Genomic DNA, 13,760 nt, shown 5'->3' with positions numbered 1-13,760 from the left:
TAAAAAAATATATATGTCTTTGTTTTACTATGGTTGCAAATATCAAAAAATTTCTATATCTGACACGGCACCAGAGTTAAGTTAGGATTTTTCAAAATGCTGACACGCCGAGCTCAAAAGGCTCGCCATCACTGGACTAGGTGAAAAGATGAAGGGATTAAGAAGCACAAATGGGCCCAAGCCGGTGTGGCTCAGTGGTTGAGCGTCGACCCATGAACCAAGACATCACCAGTCTGATCACCTGTTAGAGCACATACCCAGGTTGCAGGCTCGATCCCCAGTAGGGGGCATGCAGAAGGCAGCTGTTCGATGTTTCTCTCTCATCGTTTCTACCTCTCTATCCCTCTCCCTTTCTCTCTCTCTAAAAATAAAAATCTTTTTTTTAAAAAAGTGAATTTGCTTTTAAAAAAAAGTACAAATGTCCCTGGACATTGTGACTCAGTGATTAGAGCATCAGCCTGTGCACCGAAAGATCTCAAGGTGGATTCCTGGTCAAGGGCATGTATCGGGGTTGCAGGTTCAATCCCAGGCCCCCAGTCAGGGCACATACAGGAGGCAACTGGTCAATGTGTCTCTCTCACATCGATGTTTCTCTCTCTCGCTTGCTCATTCTCTCTCTCTTTCTCTCCATCTTTTCCCCCTTCCCTGCCACTCTCTCCAAAAATCAATGGAAAAAATATCCTCAGGTGAGGATTAATAAAAAAAAATTGTTTTAAAGAAGTACAAATTTTTTTAATATATATTTTTTATTGATTTCAGAGAGGAAAAGAGAGGGAGAGAGAGAGAAAAACATCAATGATGAGAGAGAATCATTGATCAGCTGCCTCCTGCACACCCCCTACTGGGGATTGAGCCTGCAACCTGGGCATGTGCCCTTGACTGGAATCAAACCCGGGATCCTTCAGTCCACAGGCCGATGCTCTATCCACTGAGCCAAACCAGCTAGGGCAAGAAGTACAAATTGATAGTTACAAAATAGTCATGGGGATATGAAGTATAATAATCCTATATAATAAAAGCTTAATATCTAAGTGTCTGGTTGTCTGGTCAAAGCATAATATGCTAATAATATGCTAAGGCCACTCAACCACTCGCTGTGACATGCACTGACCACCAGGAGGCAGACAATCGACTGGTCAACCAGTCGCTATGATGCACACTGACCACCAGGGGGCAGACATTCTGACCAGTAAGTTAGCTTGCTACTGGGGTCTGGCAGATCGGGACTGAGCGAGATGGGCTGGACATACCCTGGAGTCTTCCCGCTGGCCAACCTCCCCTGTTCCTCCCCGGCCTCAATTGTGCACCAGTGGGGTCCCTCGGCCTGGCCTGCACCCTCTTGCAATCCAGGACCCCTCAAGGGATGTCAAAGACCCAGTTTTGGCCTGATCCCACAGGCCAGGCCAAGGGACCCCATTGGTGCATGAATTCGTGCACTGGTCCTCTAGTATTGTAATAACTATATATAGTGTCAGGTGCATATTGAAAATATTGGAAGGAACACTTTGCAGAGTATATGATTGTCTAACCACTATAATGTGTACACATTCTATGCTGTACACCTGAAATGAATATAAATACTAAAATAATATTGAATATATTGAAAATTTTTGTAAAAACAAACACACCTGCACATGCTTCTTCCATCCCCAGCCCTCAGGACACACCTGGACTCAGGAGGGATCAGAGAGGAGTGATCAAGAAGGTTCCCCACCATTTCTGCCACTGTGCCTGCAATTCTGCCGTAAGCTTTATCCCTCTGGGTTGAAGCCTTAATAGGAACCAGTGTAGTAAGGCAATTCGGTACAGGGGCTCTGGACTCTGTTATACCTGAATCTTCAGTCCTGGTCCGACCCCAAGTAAGTCACTTAACTTTTCTGGGGCTTGGTTTCCTTATTTTTTTAAAAGACAATTTTTAGAACAGTTTTAAGTTCACAGCAAAATCGAGAGGAAGGTACAGAGAATTCCCATATAGCCCTGCCTCCACGCATGCACAGCCTCCCCCGTTACCAACCCCCACCCCAGAGTGGAGCATTCAATGAACCTACATGGGCACACCTAAGGTTCGTAGTTTACGTCAGGGTTCATGCTTGGTGTTGTACATTCTATGGGTTTGGAAAAATGGGTAATGACATGTATCTACCATTATCATATCATACAAAATACTTTCAGTGCCCTAAACATCCTCTGTGCTCTGCCTACTCGTCCCTCTCTCGCCCCACCACCTGGCAACTCCTGGTCCTTCTACTGTCTCCATTGTTTGCCTTTCCGTGTCATATAGTTAGAATCGTGTAGTATTGGCCTTTTCAGGCTGCTGCTTTCACATAGTCAGGCATTCATGTTTCCCCATGTCTTTTCATGGATTGATAGCTCACTTCTTCTTATCACTGAAAAATATTCCATTGTCTGTATGGATCAGAGTTTACTGCCTTATTTTTTAAAACTATTTTTGACTCAGAAATTATTTTAGAGAGAAGAAGGGAGAGGGAGAGGAAGAGAGACAGACAGACATCAATGTGGGAGAGAAACATCTAACAGCCACCACCCATTCAGGCCCCAACCAGGGATGGAATCTGAAACGTGGGTATGTGCCCTGACCGGGAATCGAACCTACCACTCTTTGGTGCATGGGACAATGCTCCAACCAATTGGGCCACATAGGCCAGGGCTATTGCCTTATTCTATTTTTCTTTTTTTTTTAATATACTTTTATTGATTTCAGAGAGGAAGGGAGAGGGAAAGAGAGAGACCTAGAAACACCAATGATAAGAGAGGATCATTGATTGGCTGCCTCCTGCATGCCCCCTACTGGGGATCACTCCTGAAACCCTGGGCATGCGCCCTTGACCAGAATCAAACCAGGGACCCTTCAGTCCACAGGCCGCCTCTCTATCTATTGAGCCAAACCAGCTAGGGCGTATCGCCTTATTCTTAAAAATAGAATTAACTACAGATACACTCACACACAGCCAAATGCACACAGTTATTCAACTCATTTGCAGAGACTGACAACTGCAAACAACCTAAACGCCGCTCAGTAGAGGCCTGGCCGAGTGACTCCCGGCTCACCACGCCCCGGGACACTATGCAGCTGAAAAGCAAGACTCGCACCTCACGTGCGCCCCACACATCGGTCTCCAGAACCAGGATTAGTCCAACAAGCAAAGTGCAGAACAGTGTGTGTGGAAGGCAGTTCCGCTGTTTATGCGAAACAAAAGGGAGCGATAGTGATTACAGTGCTCGTTCGTACGCGAAGACCACCGGCAGGCCCCTCACGAGGCCTAGGCTGCCGCCAGGAAGGGACTTAGGGGAGGCCTGGGGAGGGGACTTTGCATTGCATGTATTCTTCATATTGTTTGATTTTGGCATGTGTATTATCTATATTCTTAAAGTGATAAAATTATTATTTTAAAAAGATTTTTAAACCCGCAAAGGCCGGGGACAATAAGAGCCCCACCTCACAGGCTGTTGTGAGGACCTGGGGGGATGAAGCAGGGCCGGCCCACGGTGACCGCCGTCAGCGGGCACTGTCACCGACGCTGAGGCCATCTCTGGATGGGGACATGACGGTGTGGCCCCTTGCTACTCAGTGTGGCCTGTGGACCTGCAGTGTCAGCATTGCCTGGGAGCTGGCTAGAAACGACCCCCCACCCCCCGCCACTGAGTCAGAACCGCATTTTAACAAGACCCCCCGGCCCCAGTGCACACATGCGAGTTCTGGAAGTGCCGGTGTAGACAGTGGGGAAAGTCAAGTGACACCTGCTGGGGGGGGGACCCCAAAGGCCTGTGGGGACTGGAAAGGCCCTGGCAGGAGGGCTGGGAGCCCCGATGGGCAGCTCTAACCCCAAATTTCCCACATCCTCGCTGGCTTGGGCTCTGCCAGGCCTGGGTTCCTGGACTGAGAACCGGTGGGCCCCTCCTGCTCACCCCTCCACTTGGGCCCACCCTCGGGGTGCAGCCTGACAGTGGCTGGGGCGCCTCTCACCTTCATGCCGGCCACGTCGATGCGGGTCCGCACCTGGAAGTGGGCGCCCACCTGGATGACCCTAGGCACGCAGTAGAGCAGCATGTTGTTGAACTGCAGGAGACACAGCACGGGCGTGTGCAGTGGGGGCGGGAGACGGCCAGGCGGGCTCCCTGAGGGGCCCCAGCGCCAGGGTCCCTGCCCCTCTGGCCACACTCTGGGCCATCTCCCAGGATGTCACGCGTGGGGAGGAAGGGGTTGTCTGGCCCCGAATCCAACGGCTGCCCTGCCAGTGGGCATCCAGGGTCCACGGCAGAGCTCAGAAACCTGGGAGGCCTTTTTCAGGGCTTAGGGGGGCAGGAGCTCCCTGCACCCCGCCCACCAGGCAGGACCAGCTTCCCGGTCTCCGGTGCCAACCAGGCAGTTCCCCCTAGTAGCTAACCTAAACGCCCTGCTGTGCCGCCTAGAGCACAGATCACACCACGGGCTTCGGAGCCAAAGGGTCTGGGTTCAGATGCCGACGCTGTGGCTCCCCGGGGCGTGTCTGGGACACCACGCAGCTGGGAACCCCCAGGCCCGGAGGCCGCTAGTGCCACAGCAGCGGACAGGTCAGCAGGTTCTTCCCTGCTCCTCCGGGAGGTACCCGGCGGTGTGACACCCAGCCTCCCCTACCAGGAAAAGGTAGCGCTCCGTGGGGTCTCTGCGGCGGAAGGAGATCTTGAGCACGGGGCCCTCGCGGAGCAGGGCGTTGGACGGGTCCACGATGTCGTCTTCCAGGCCCAGGCGCTGGTACACTTCCCACAGGTCCTGCAGCCGCTCCTGGGGACGGTGTACCCTCAGTCACGCGCAGGGCCCACCTCCTTCTGGGACAGGGGGCGAGGGGGCGAGGGGGTGAGGGACCAGGGATGGGCGGGTGCAGAGACCTGGTTGGGCTGGGGAGGCTGAGAGCGGCAGGAAGGAGGAGGCAGGGCCCCAGGGGCCCCCCTGCCCCCTCCCCTGCGGGCGGGGCTGCTCACCATCTCCTTGATGGCTGCGTTGGAGTGTTGCGCGGCTGAGAAGATCAAGTCGAGGGCTTCTGGGGGGCGGGACAGAAGCAGAGTTATCCCCTGAAAATCCGGCTGGAGGCTGAGGCAGGGCCCTGAGCTGGTGATGGGGGCCACTTCCCTCCAGGCTGGAGAGCTGGGAGCCACCGCAAGACGGGGCTCAGGCGGCCGGCGTCTGTCTCTCCCACTGCTCCCCCGGACCCAGGGGGGCACTGGAAAGGCCTGGCTTCAAAGCCCCGCTCCGCCCCTTTCTGGCTGCGTGCCATCGAGCAAGTCACTTAACCTCTCTGGACCTCAATGTCCTTGCCTGCAAAATATGGCTAGTGGGTCCTGGCCAGTGTGGCTAGGTGGTTAGAGCATCGGCACTCACACAGAAGGGCCCCGGGTTTGATTCTCGGTCAAGGGCACGTACCTGGGTTGCAGGTTCAATCCCCCGCCCCGGCTTGGGGCATGTGCGAGAGGCAACCAATCCATGTGTCTCTCTCACATTGATGTTTCTCTCTTTCTCCCCCTCCCTAACTCCCTTCCACTCTCTCTAAAAATCAATGGAAAAATATCCTCAGGTGAGTGTTAACAACAACAAAAAATAGCTAATGGTATAGATAATGTCTACCAAGTACCAATGGCTGATGGCTGATGCTATTATAACATTTTAGCAGGTGCTCAGTGACTATTGGGAGCAGCGCGGCCTCCCCAACCCTGGGCGCCCCGGGCGTGTCCTCACTCTGGGCATCAGCCCGGTCCGGGGCCTGGGCTGGCAGCTTCTGGACGTACTCCTTGAGCAGCAGCTCGTAGCGTGGGATTCTCTGCACAGGTTCCAGCATGTGGTGCTGCAGGGTCAGGCTGCCCGAGGCCTCGCTGCTCTTGGGGAGGGATAAGGAGAGGAAGAGTGTGGGGTGAGAGCGGGAGGGGCGAGGGAATCGAGGGAAGGCTGAGCCTGGGAGGTGCCCCAAATCGCTGGGGAAACGCAGCCACTGCCCCGCCCCCACCCAAGCTCACCTGAATTCGAGTGAGAACCTCCTGGAAGCGGGGAGACTTGTCAGTCCAGATGGCCAGCAGCTCGGCGGCTCGCTCAAAGTTCTTGACATACTCACTGTACATCTTCAGGAAGGGGGCCAGTTTCTGGATCACATCCCCGATGCGGGGGGTGGCTGACCTGCGGGAGGGGCGCCCAGTATGGCCCTCGGCGTGAGGACCTCCTCTCCCTCCGGGCAGGTAGGTGAGGCCGGCCCCTGACCCGCCAAAGCAGCCTTCCCACTGCACTTCTGGGTGCAGTCATGGGGCGTGTCATCCCACACGTGTGTGAGGGGGGGCGTGTTCTCTCCCACGGACTGGGCTCCCCCAAAGGCCAGCACCGGCCGGGCCCAGGACAGGTGTTCAGTACCCACTGGGTACTTGTTCCTGTGACAGTAACGAGGGCCACGTGCCAGGCACTGCACGCCTCCTCTCAGTCTCGCAGCCCTGCTTGGAGGAGGACATGGAGACCCAGGGGAAGAACTCGTCCAGGGTCACCCGTGGAAGGGCCCGAAGGCCATGCAACCCAGGAACTTTAAGAGCAGAGCAGCCCTAGCTAGTTTGGCTCACTGGATAGAGCGTCGGCCTGCAGACTGAAAGGTCCCAGGTTTGATTCTGGTCAAGGGCATGTACCTTGGTTGGTTGTGGGCACATCCCCAGGAGGGGGTGTGCAGGAGGCAGCTGGTCGATGCTTCTCTCTCATTGATGTTTCTAACTCTCTATCCCTCTCCCTTCCTCTCTGTAAAAAATCAATAAAACATATATATATATTTTTTAAAAAAGCAGAACAGTCGGGAGCTGGCCCATCTGCGTGTGATTCCCAGCTGCGTCTCTTAGTCTAGCTGCCTCTTGTTCGAGCTGAGTTTCATGGGCAAGTCAACTAGCCTCTCTATCGTTCAGTTTTCCCATCTGGAAAAGTGAAAATGATGGCAGGTGACCTCGGAGGGTTGACTTTAAAAATACGTATAAAGTCAAAAGAATATAACAATGAACTGCATACTCATCACTGGATTGAACAATTACTAACATCCTTCTTTGCTGAAGAATCTTAAAAGACATCCCAGACATTGTGGCATTTCTTTGGCAAAATACATAAAGCAAGTAATTTTACCACCAAATACTTGAGTGGTCACTTCTGAAAACAAAGAGGGTTTCTTGCATAACTACGATGCCCCATCACACAGGGGGCTGATCTGAAGATTAAATGAGTGAACATAAAGCCCCCGGCCGGGCATGGAGGAAGGTTAGTCCCGCCTCCTAAGTCACCCAGCCTCATGAGGACCCGGTCCATCCCTTCCCAGGACACACACACCCAGGGCTCATTCATCCAAGCCCCTCACTGTGCAGACAGTGAGCGCAGAGCAGGAGACCCTCCTGGCCACACAGCCAGGGCCCTGGGGGCGGCACCCCGACCAGGCCCCGGGGCTGTGGTCGGGGGACTCGGGGCTCCTGGTGGACCTCACCAGTCATCCAGCCGCCGCTGGAGCTCTGGGAGGAAGAACTGCGCGTGGAACTGGTAGATGGAGGAGATGTTGGAGAAGATGAGCCGGACCACGTCCTCGGGGAAGGCCTTGCTGCTACGGGCCTCCTCCAGCAGCTCCTGGAAGAACACCTGCAGCCACCACAGCGTCAGGGGGCCCGCGCAGAGAGGGATCCCCCGGCAGCCCGGGGGGACACGCCCGGCCCCAGGTCAAGCTCCCGCTTACTGAGTGCTCTCGCCTCCCTAATCCCCCGCATCCTCCCAACAACCCCAGGCGACACAGGCAGGGAAGACTGTATTCTGGCCACTTTACAGATGGGCAAACCCTGGCCTAGGGACTTGCAGACTTGGCCAAAGGCAGGCGGCTGATGGATGTCAGAAATGGGCCAGTCTGGGCTGTCGGGGTCTTAGACTTTGCCAGCCTAAAGGTGCCTCTGCTGGGGTGCAGTGATTGGACCCCCTCGCCTTGGGCTCTTTAAGAAAGTGTGAAGGGATGATAGGTGAGGATGTTTGCCTTGGAGTGAGGATGCTGTGGGGGCCTGGAAGGACTGGCTGGTGTGTACTCGGCACAGGTGAGGCGCCAGGCACCAAGGGGGGAGTGGGGAGTGGCGCTGATGGGCTGTCCTGGTTTCTGTCCGCTCCAGCCAGCAGGGTTAAAGGACTCGGGCCTCCTAGAATCAGGTCGAGGGGCCTAACTCTCAGCTCTGGTGAGGTGGGTCGGGAGGGAGAGCAGGGGTGAGGTGAGGAGACCAGGTGCTGGGGCTCAGGTGGGGGTGTCCTAGCCACTGGCCTGGTCCAGCAGGTGCAGACGGGCCACGTAGGCCTGCTCGGTCTCCAGCAGCTCCTGGACGATCCTCTTCTCAGGCTCCTGCAGGGGGTGTGGAGGGAGAAGGAGAGGGACAGCTTTGGTCTCCTCTGATGGGCACCTGGGGCATTGTCTTTAAAGATGCCCCGGTGAAACACACCTCCTGGCATTCATGCCCTCCCAGTACTCATGCCCTCAGTGCATCTGGAGGTCTGGTGGCCCTGGCGGAGAGACCCCGTGGGGAGGAGAAGCCCTGAGATTCTACGGACAGAGCCAGGGGCCACTATGCCATGTCCCAGCTGAGCCCAACCTCTGGCCATCGCTGGCCAGGCACCAGGCTGGAGGGTTGAGCTTTGGGGGCAGTCCAGCCCCAGCTACCATCTGACTGCAGCCACATGACAGACCCTGTCATGGACGAAGTTGTGTCCCTCTCAAATTTATATGTTGAAGCCCTAACCTCTAACGTGACTGTTTAGAGCCTTTCAGGAGGTAGTTAAGGTGAATTGAGGCAGGGCCCTCATCCACTGGTGTTGGATAGGAAGAGGAAGCGACACAGGAAAGCAGTGCACAGAGAAGAGGCCACGCGAGGACATGGCAAGAAGACAGCCACCTGCAAGCCAGGGAGAGAGGCCTCACCAGAAACCAGCCCTGCGGCACCTTGACCTTGGACTTCCAGCTCCAGAATTGTGGGAAAATACGTTTCTGTCCATTCAGTCACCCAGGCTGTGGTATTGTGTTATGACAGCCCGGGGTGACTAGGACAAACCCCAAGCGAGACCAATAGAAGAACCACCCAGTAGTACTCCAGGCAACCCACAGAATTGTAAGGAAGAATAAACCATTCGGCAACGGCGTGTTGGGTGGTTTGTTATGTGGCGATTAATAACCAGACGTACTATTGTGATCATCATCTCCATTTGCAAGTGAGGAAGCTAAGGTGCAGGGAGGTTAAGAGGACTTGCCCCAGGTCGCACAGTTAGCAAGCAGAAGAGGGGGGAGTGAGCCCGGGCAGTCTGGCTCCAGGGCCAACTTGCAGCCTCGCCTTTGAACTGCACAAACAAGGACCCTGAAACCCAGAGAAAGGAGGTGACCTTCCCAGGATCAGTCTAAGGACAGGAATTAGCACTGACCTCTGCTTCTAGGTGGGATTGTTGCCTCCTTCAGTGGGTAAACTGAGGCCCCACTGGGAAGGGTACCTGGTTTACAGGTTGGAGACTGTTCCAAGCTGTGCGGCCTTGGACAGTTCCCTTAAGCTGTCTCAGCGTGGTTGTCCTGGCCTGACAGATGCCTGCACAGAGGGGTACGTGAAATCCCAGCAGCGGGGTACACGCTGGACACTTAATCAAAAGCCTTTAACTGGGAGGGGTTCCCTTCCAGCTGGGGAAGTGCTGGCGCTGGCTGGGAGAGACCGTGTGGGGCGGGGGTCAGTGGAGGGGACCCCAGCTCCCCACTTCTACCCCAGCCCTCAGGCACCTGTGTCCCTGGCTCAGGGCAGCTGCTGAGCTGGCAAGATTTCCTCCAGGCCCCACTGGACAGCTTGTTCTTCAGGGAGCTCAGGTACCTCCTGCTGACCGTCCTGGGCCCGGACCCCAGGGCCTCCTCGACGCTGGGCTTCTCCCCCGGGCCCTCGGGTGGGGGAGACCTGCACCCGGCATGGTGGGCCCCGGGCGCTGCTCCTGGCGCCCTGCGGAGAGAGCACACCTGAGGGTGCCTGTCTGTAGAGTGGAGAGAACAGCACCTGCGTGGTAGGCAGTTGGGGTGGTTGATGCAAATCACAGGGGTGCAGTGGCCCTCAGGAGGAGTCGCTAAGTAAACATCCACTTCCCTCCCAACTCTCTCGGAGGAAACTCCGGTCTTCAGAATGAGTCAGCGTGAACTGCGTACTTCCCTGTTTAACAAGCAGCCAGGAGGCCTCTCCCTGCTGTGCAGGGAGATGCTAGGAGCTGACACAGCGATCCTGCAACCACGCGCGCAGACCTAAGTTAGAAGTCAGTGTGCTGGGGGGTGTCCAGATGGGGATGTGAGAGGACCCTTCAGACCAAATCTACACACAGACCTAGACAACCAATCCCACACATGAAACAACTTCCTCCGAAACACGCTGAGCATCAGCCGCTGACACCTGGACTCCTTCGCATTAGGGCCAGTGGTCGGCAAACTCATTAGTCAGCAGAGCCAAATACCAGCAGTATAACGATTGAAATTTCTTTGGAGAGCCAAATATTTTAAACTTAAACTATATAGGTAGGTACATTGTTATTAACTTAATTAGGGTACTCCTAAGGCTTAGGAAGAGCCACACTCAAGGGGCCAAAGAGCCGCATGTGGCTGGCGAGCCGCAGTTTGCCGACCACTGCATTAGGCGAACGAGGGAAGGCCCACACTTAACAGGCAGGAGGGACGGGACACGATCTCGCCACAGAACCCACTCCCGGCGCCGCCCACAGTCTGGAGGAGTCAAACCAGAGCTGCTCCCCGAGGGGCGAAGGTCTGAACCCCACATCCTGCCCTCCCAACGTTTAAGACCTGTACCTGGGAACAGGCTCCCCCCGCCCCCGCCCCGAGAAATGCAGCCAGGAACCCCGCCTGCACATAGAGGTTTGAGTGCCCCAACCCTCGCACCCTCCGCTGCCAATCACCCTCCCTGTGCACCTCCCCTGTGCCTCCAGCGGGGGACGTGGAGAAGGCCGGTCTGAGCAGTTTCCCTGGGCTCCCAGCTTCCCTGGGTTCGGAGGGCAGCTTGGTCACCCTGCCTACCGGGTCTGCAGGCCACTAAACTCTTTAGGTAACAGAGGCCACCTCCCTGTATATCCAACGACGTGGGCGGGACCTATTGCCTTTGCTGTGGGAAGGCTTGCGATGACAGCACACAGGCATCCTTAGGAGGAAGACAGGCTGGGAAGTGGACACCAGCCAGGTACGAAATCTCCAACATTCTCGGAGAAAGTGTTCCATTACCCCCTTTCCAGCTAAGAGGCAGAAGGGATCATCTCTCAGCGAGGGGGTGGCAGAGGTGGGATTCCGATCAGGCGGGCTGGCTCCTGAGCCTTCCTCCCAACTGCCCCTCCCCACCTGAGTCGAGGAGAAATAGGTCCAGAGAGGACCGGCCCAAGTCACACAGCTGGTTCGTAGCAGAGAGGGGATCGGGACCGGCCTCCGACGGCCCCTCACAGGCTCCTCCACCGCTCGGTGCCCAGTGCCCGGTTCCCCAGGCCGCGGGGCTGCAGCTCATGAAAGCAGCCGGGCCTCGGCTTTCTGTTCTACATGTGGTTCCAGCTTCTGCATTTCTCTCCGAGCGCCCCAGGCCAGCTGGTTTCCTCTTCACCCCTCAGTTTCAGATCAGCTAATGCGCTGGAGACCTCACCAGAAATCGCGGGCCCAGGCGGCGGGCATGGGGGCACCTGCCTCACACAGTAAGGGTGATGTTCACCCCCCTACAGGGCCTCCTCTGACCGAATTCTGGTCTGAGGGCTGCCTCCTCCTGCTAGGGGTGTTGCCCGGCAGAGCACACGTGCTGAAGGTCTCCACTGGGCGTGCCTGGGGCACTGGGTGGAGTGATGCCCTCTCCCCACACCCAAGGGGGTGGTGGGCCCAGCAGGTGGCTGCAGAGCTGTCCTCGGTGCTGAAATGCTTGGCAAAGGACCCTGGCAGAGGCAGGGCCAGGTCACCGGCTCTGGGAGTGGAGCTGTCCTCTGGGTCCCCGTCTGGGCCACTCTGCCAGGCAGGCCAGGAGGCTCTGTGTGCTCAGCGCCCTCCCGGGATATCTGTTGTCTAGGAGCCTAGCATCAAGACAAAAGTCTCTGGGCAGGGGTCATTCTTTAGCCCCCACGTCTGCCACTCTGCCAGGCAGGCCAGGAGGCTCTGTGTGCTCAGCACCCTCCCGGGATATCTATTGTCTAGGAGCCTAGCATCAAAGACAAAAGTCTCTGGGCAGGGGTCATTCTTTAACCCCCACGTCTGCTGGCTCCTGGGGGTGCTGGGCTGTGCCACCTACAGCCCCGCAGGGCAGAGGCACCGTCCCCGCAGCTGCTGGCAATGGCCCCGGCCCCAGAAGAGAGCTGCCTCACCCAAGGTCAAGTCCACCTTGCTTCAGCGGGAACAGCCTGAGAGCCACCCAGTTCCGCACTCCCTGGGACGGGACGGGCCTCTGCCCCACGGACATCCCCAGAGATCCCCTGAAGGAAACCTCCACCTCAGAGTCTATCTCCCAAGGACCCAGCATGACAGTCCCTAGCACAGACCCTGACAAGCCTGCAGCGTGGATTAATGTCACGCACACACACACAGGCACGCACACACATGCACGCACCTACACGGGCACCACCCCTGCCAGGGCCGCCGATGACCTCCACACACATGACTTGGCCTTTCCCCTTCAGACGGAAGCCCCTGCACTGCCCTTTGCCCATGAACTTAAAGCCTCCTCCCCTCTCTGCACCTTTATTTTCTCATCTGTAGATAGAAATAGAACCTCCCCTGTTAGGCTGTTAGATGAGCAATGAGGTAACAAAAACACTTAGCGCCCTGTAGGTGAGCCGACCCTACACCCCAGTTGTGTGACACAATCCCAGCTTCTCCTACTGCCCCCAACCCACCCGGACAAGTCAGTGCCATTCACCCTCGGTGTCAATGTGTCCTGGTTTGAGTGACAGATTGTATGGTTTTCCCAGTCAGGAGGAGTAAGTGCGCGGTCAGTATTAGCTCTAATTCTGCGGGAGGGGCCGTGGGTGGGGTTGAAGTTCATCTCTCTCATAATTACACACATCGGGACTCTCCCCAACACATTGACACACTCTCCCCGCTGCCCAGCTCCTGGCTGCCCCAACAACGTTCTCCTAGGCCCCGAGGAACCCATGACCAAGTGGCCCACAGCCCAGTCAAGAGGGGTGTCCCGGACAGGCCCAGAGAGAGGGCTGCTCACTGAGGGCCCAGGGGGTCCTGGGCCTGCTCCCGGGCCTGGAGGGCCTGTACTGCCCAGGGGCCCAGGGTGGGCATGGTGACCCTTCCCACCCCCACCACCCCATACCTGCTGTTCTCAAATACAGTCACCAGATCGGACACAGATGCCAGCTTCTCCTTACTCTCCCCCTCCATCCTGCAGGCTCCAGGGTCCCCTGAGGCAGAGAGAGGCCTCCAGCCCGCACCCTCACCACCCCACCTGGGGTCACAGGTGGGCTAAGGCATCAGGCATCTGCTCCTGTCTTTCCCAAGAGCTCAGCAGGCCTGCTCCCGGCTTCAGAGTGAAGAAGGAGGAAGTGGTCCCAGAGCCACAGCCCTGAAGGGGAAAGGCCGGTGCTCCCCGCAGAGGGAGGAGTTTGCTCGGCCCCACCCCTCCCTCATGGGGGCTGAACTTTTGCTCCCGTGGACCCCCCCCCCCGTTCCAGAAGCCACACAATAGGGGGGCAACGGCCAGGGGTAGTTTCTGGGGCTATGGCCTTGGGTGGACTCTTGGCC

At 56.6% G+C, this 13,760-nt stretch overlaps 1 protein-coding gene across 1 annotated transcript in view; it reads right to left on the bottom strand.

Moving 5' to 3' along the window:
• The window catches only part of FGD2 (FYVE, RhoGEF and PH domain containing 2), a 27,687-nt gene extending 14,147 nt beyond the window's left edge, over window positions 1-13,540 (bottom strand). Inside the window, exons 1-9 of the mRNA XM_014545714.1 lie at window positions 13,333-13,540; window positions 9,780-9,990; window positions 8,292-8,369; window positions 7,485-7,633; window positions 6,007-6,163; window positions 5,732-5,870; window positions 4,981-5,039; window positions 4,637-4,783; window positions 3,986-4,078 (exon numbers count right to left, since the gene is read on the bottom strand). Of these exons, the coding sequence (XP_014401200.1) occupies window positions 3,986-4,078; window positions 4,637-4,783; window positions 4,981-5,039; window positions 5,732-5,870; window positions 6,007-6,163; window positions 7,485-7,633; window positions 8,292-8,369; window positions 9,780-9,990; window positions 13,333-13,400 (1,101 nt within the window). The 5' untranslated portion in view covers window positions 13,401-13,540. The remainder of the gene's footprint in view (window positions 1-3,985; window positions 4,079-4,636; window positions 4,784-4,980; window positions 5,040-5,731; window positions 5,871-6,006; window positions 6,164-7,484; window positions 7,634-8,291; window positions 8,370-9,779; window positions 9,991-13,332) is intronic.
• Between the last annotated feature and the right edge of the window lie 220 nt (window positions 13,541-13,760).

This window comes from Myotis brandtii, unplaced genomic scaffold (genome assembly GCF_000412655.1).
Source record: "Myotis brandtii unplaced genomic scaffold, ASM41265v1 scaffold420, whole genome shotgun sequence".
NCBI lineage: Eukaryota > Metazoa > Chordata > Mammalia > Chiroptera > Vespertilionidae > Myotis > Myotis brandtii.
Note: the sequence above shows the minus strand (reverse complement) of the source record. Positions and strands in the feature narration are given on the sequence as shown.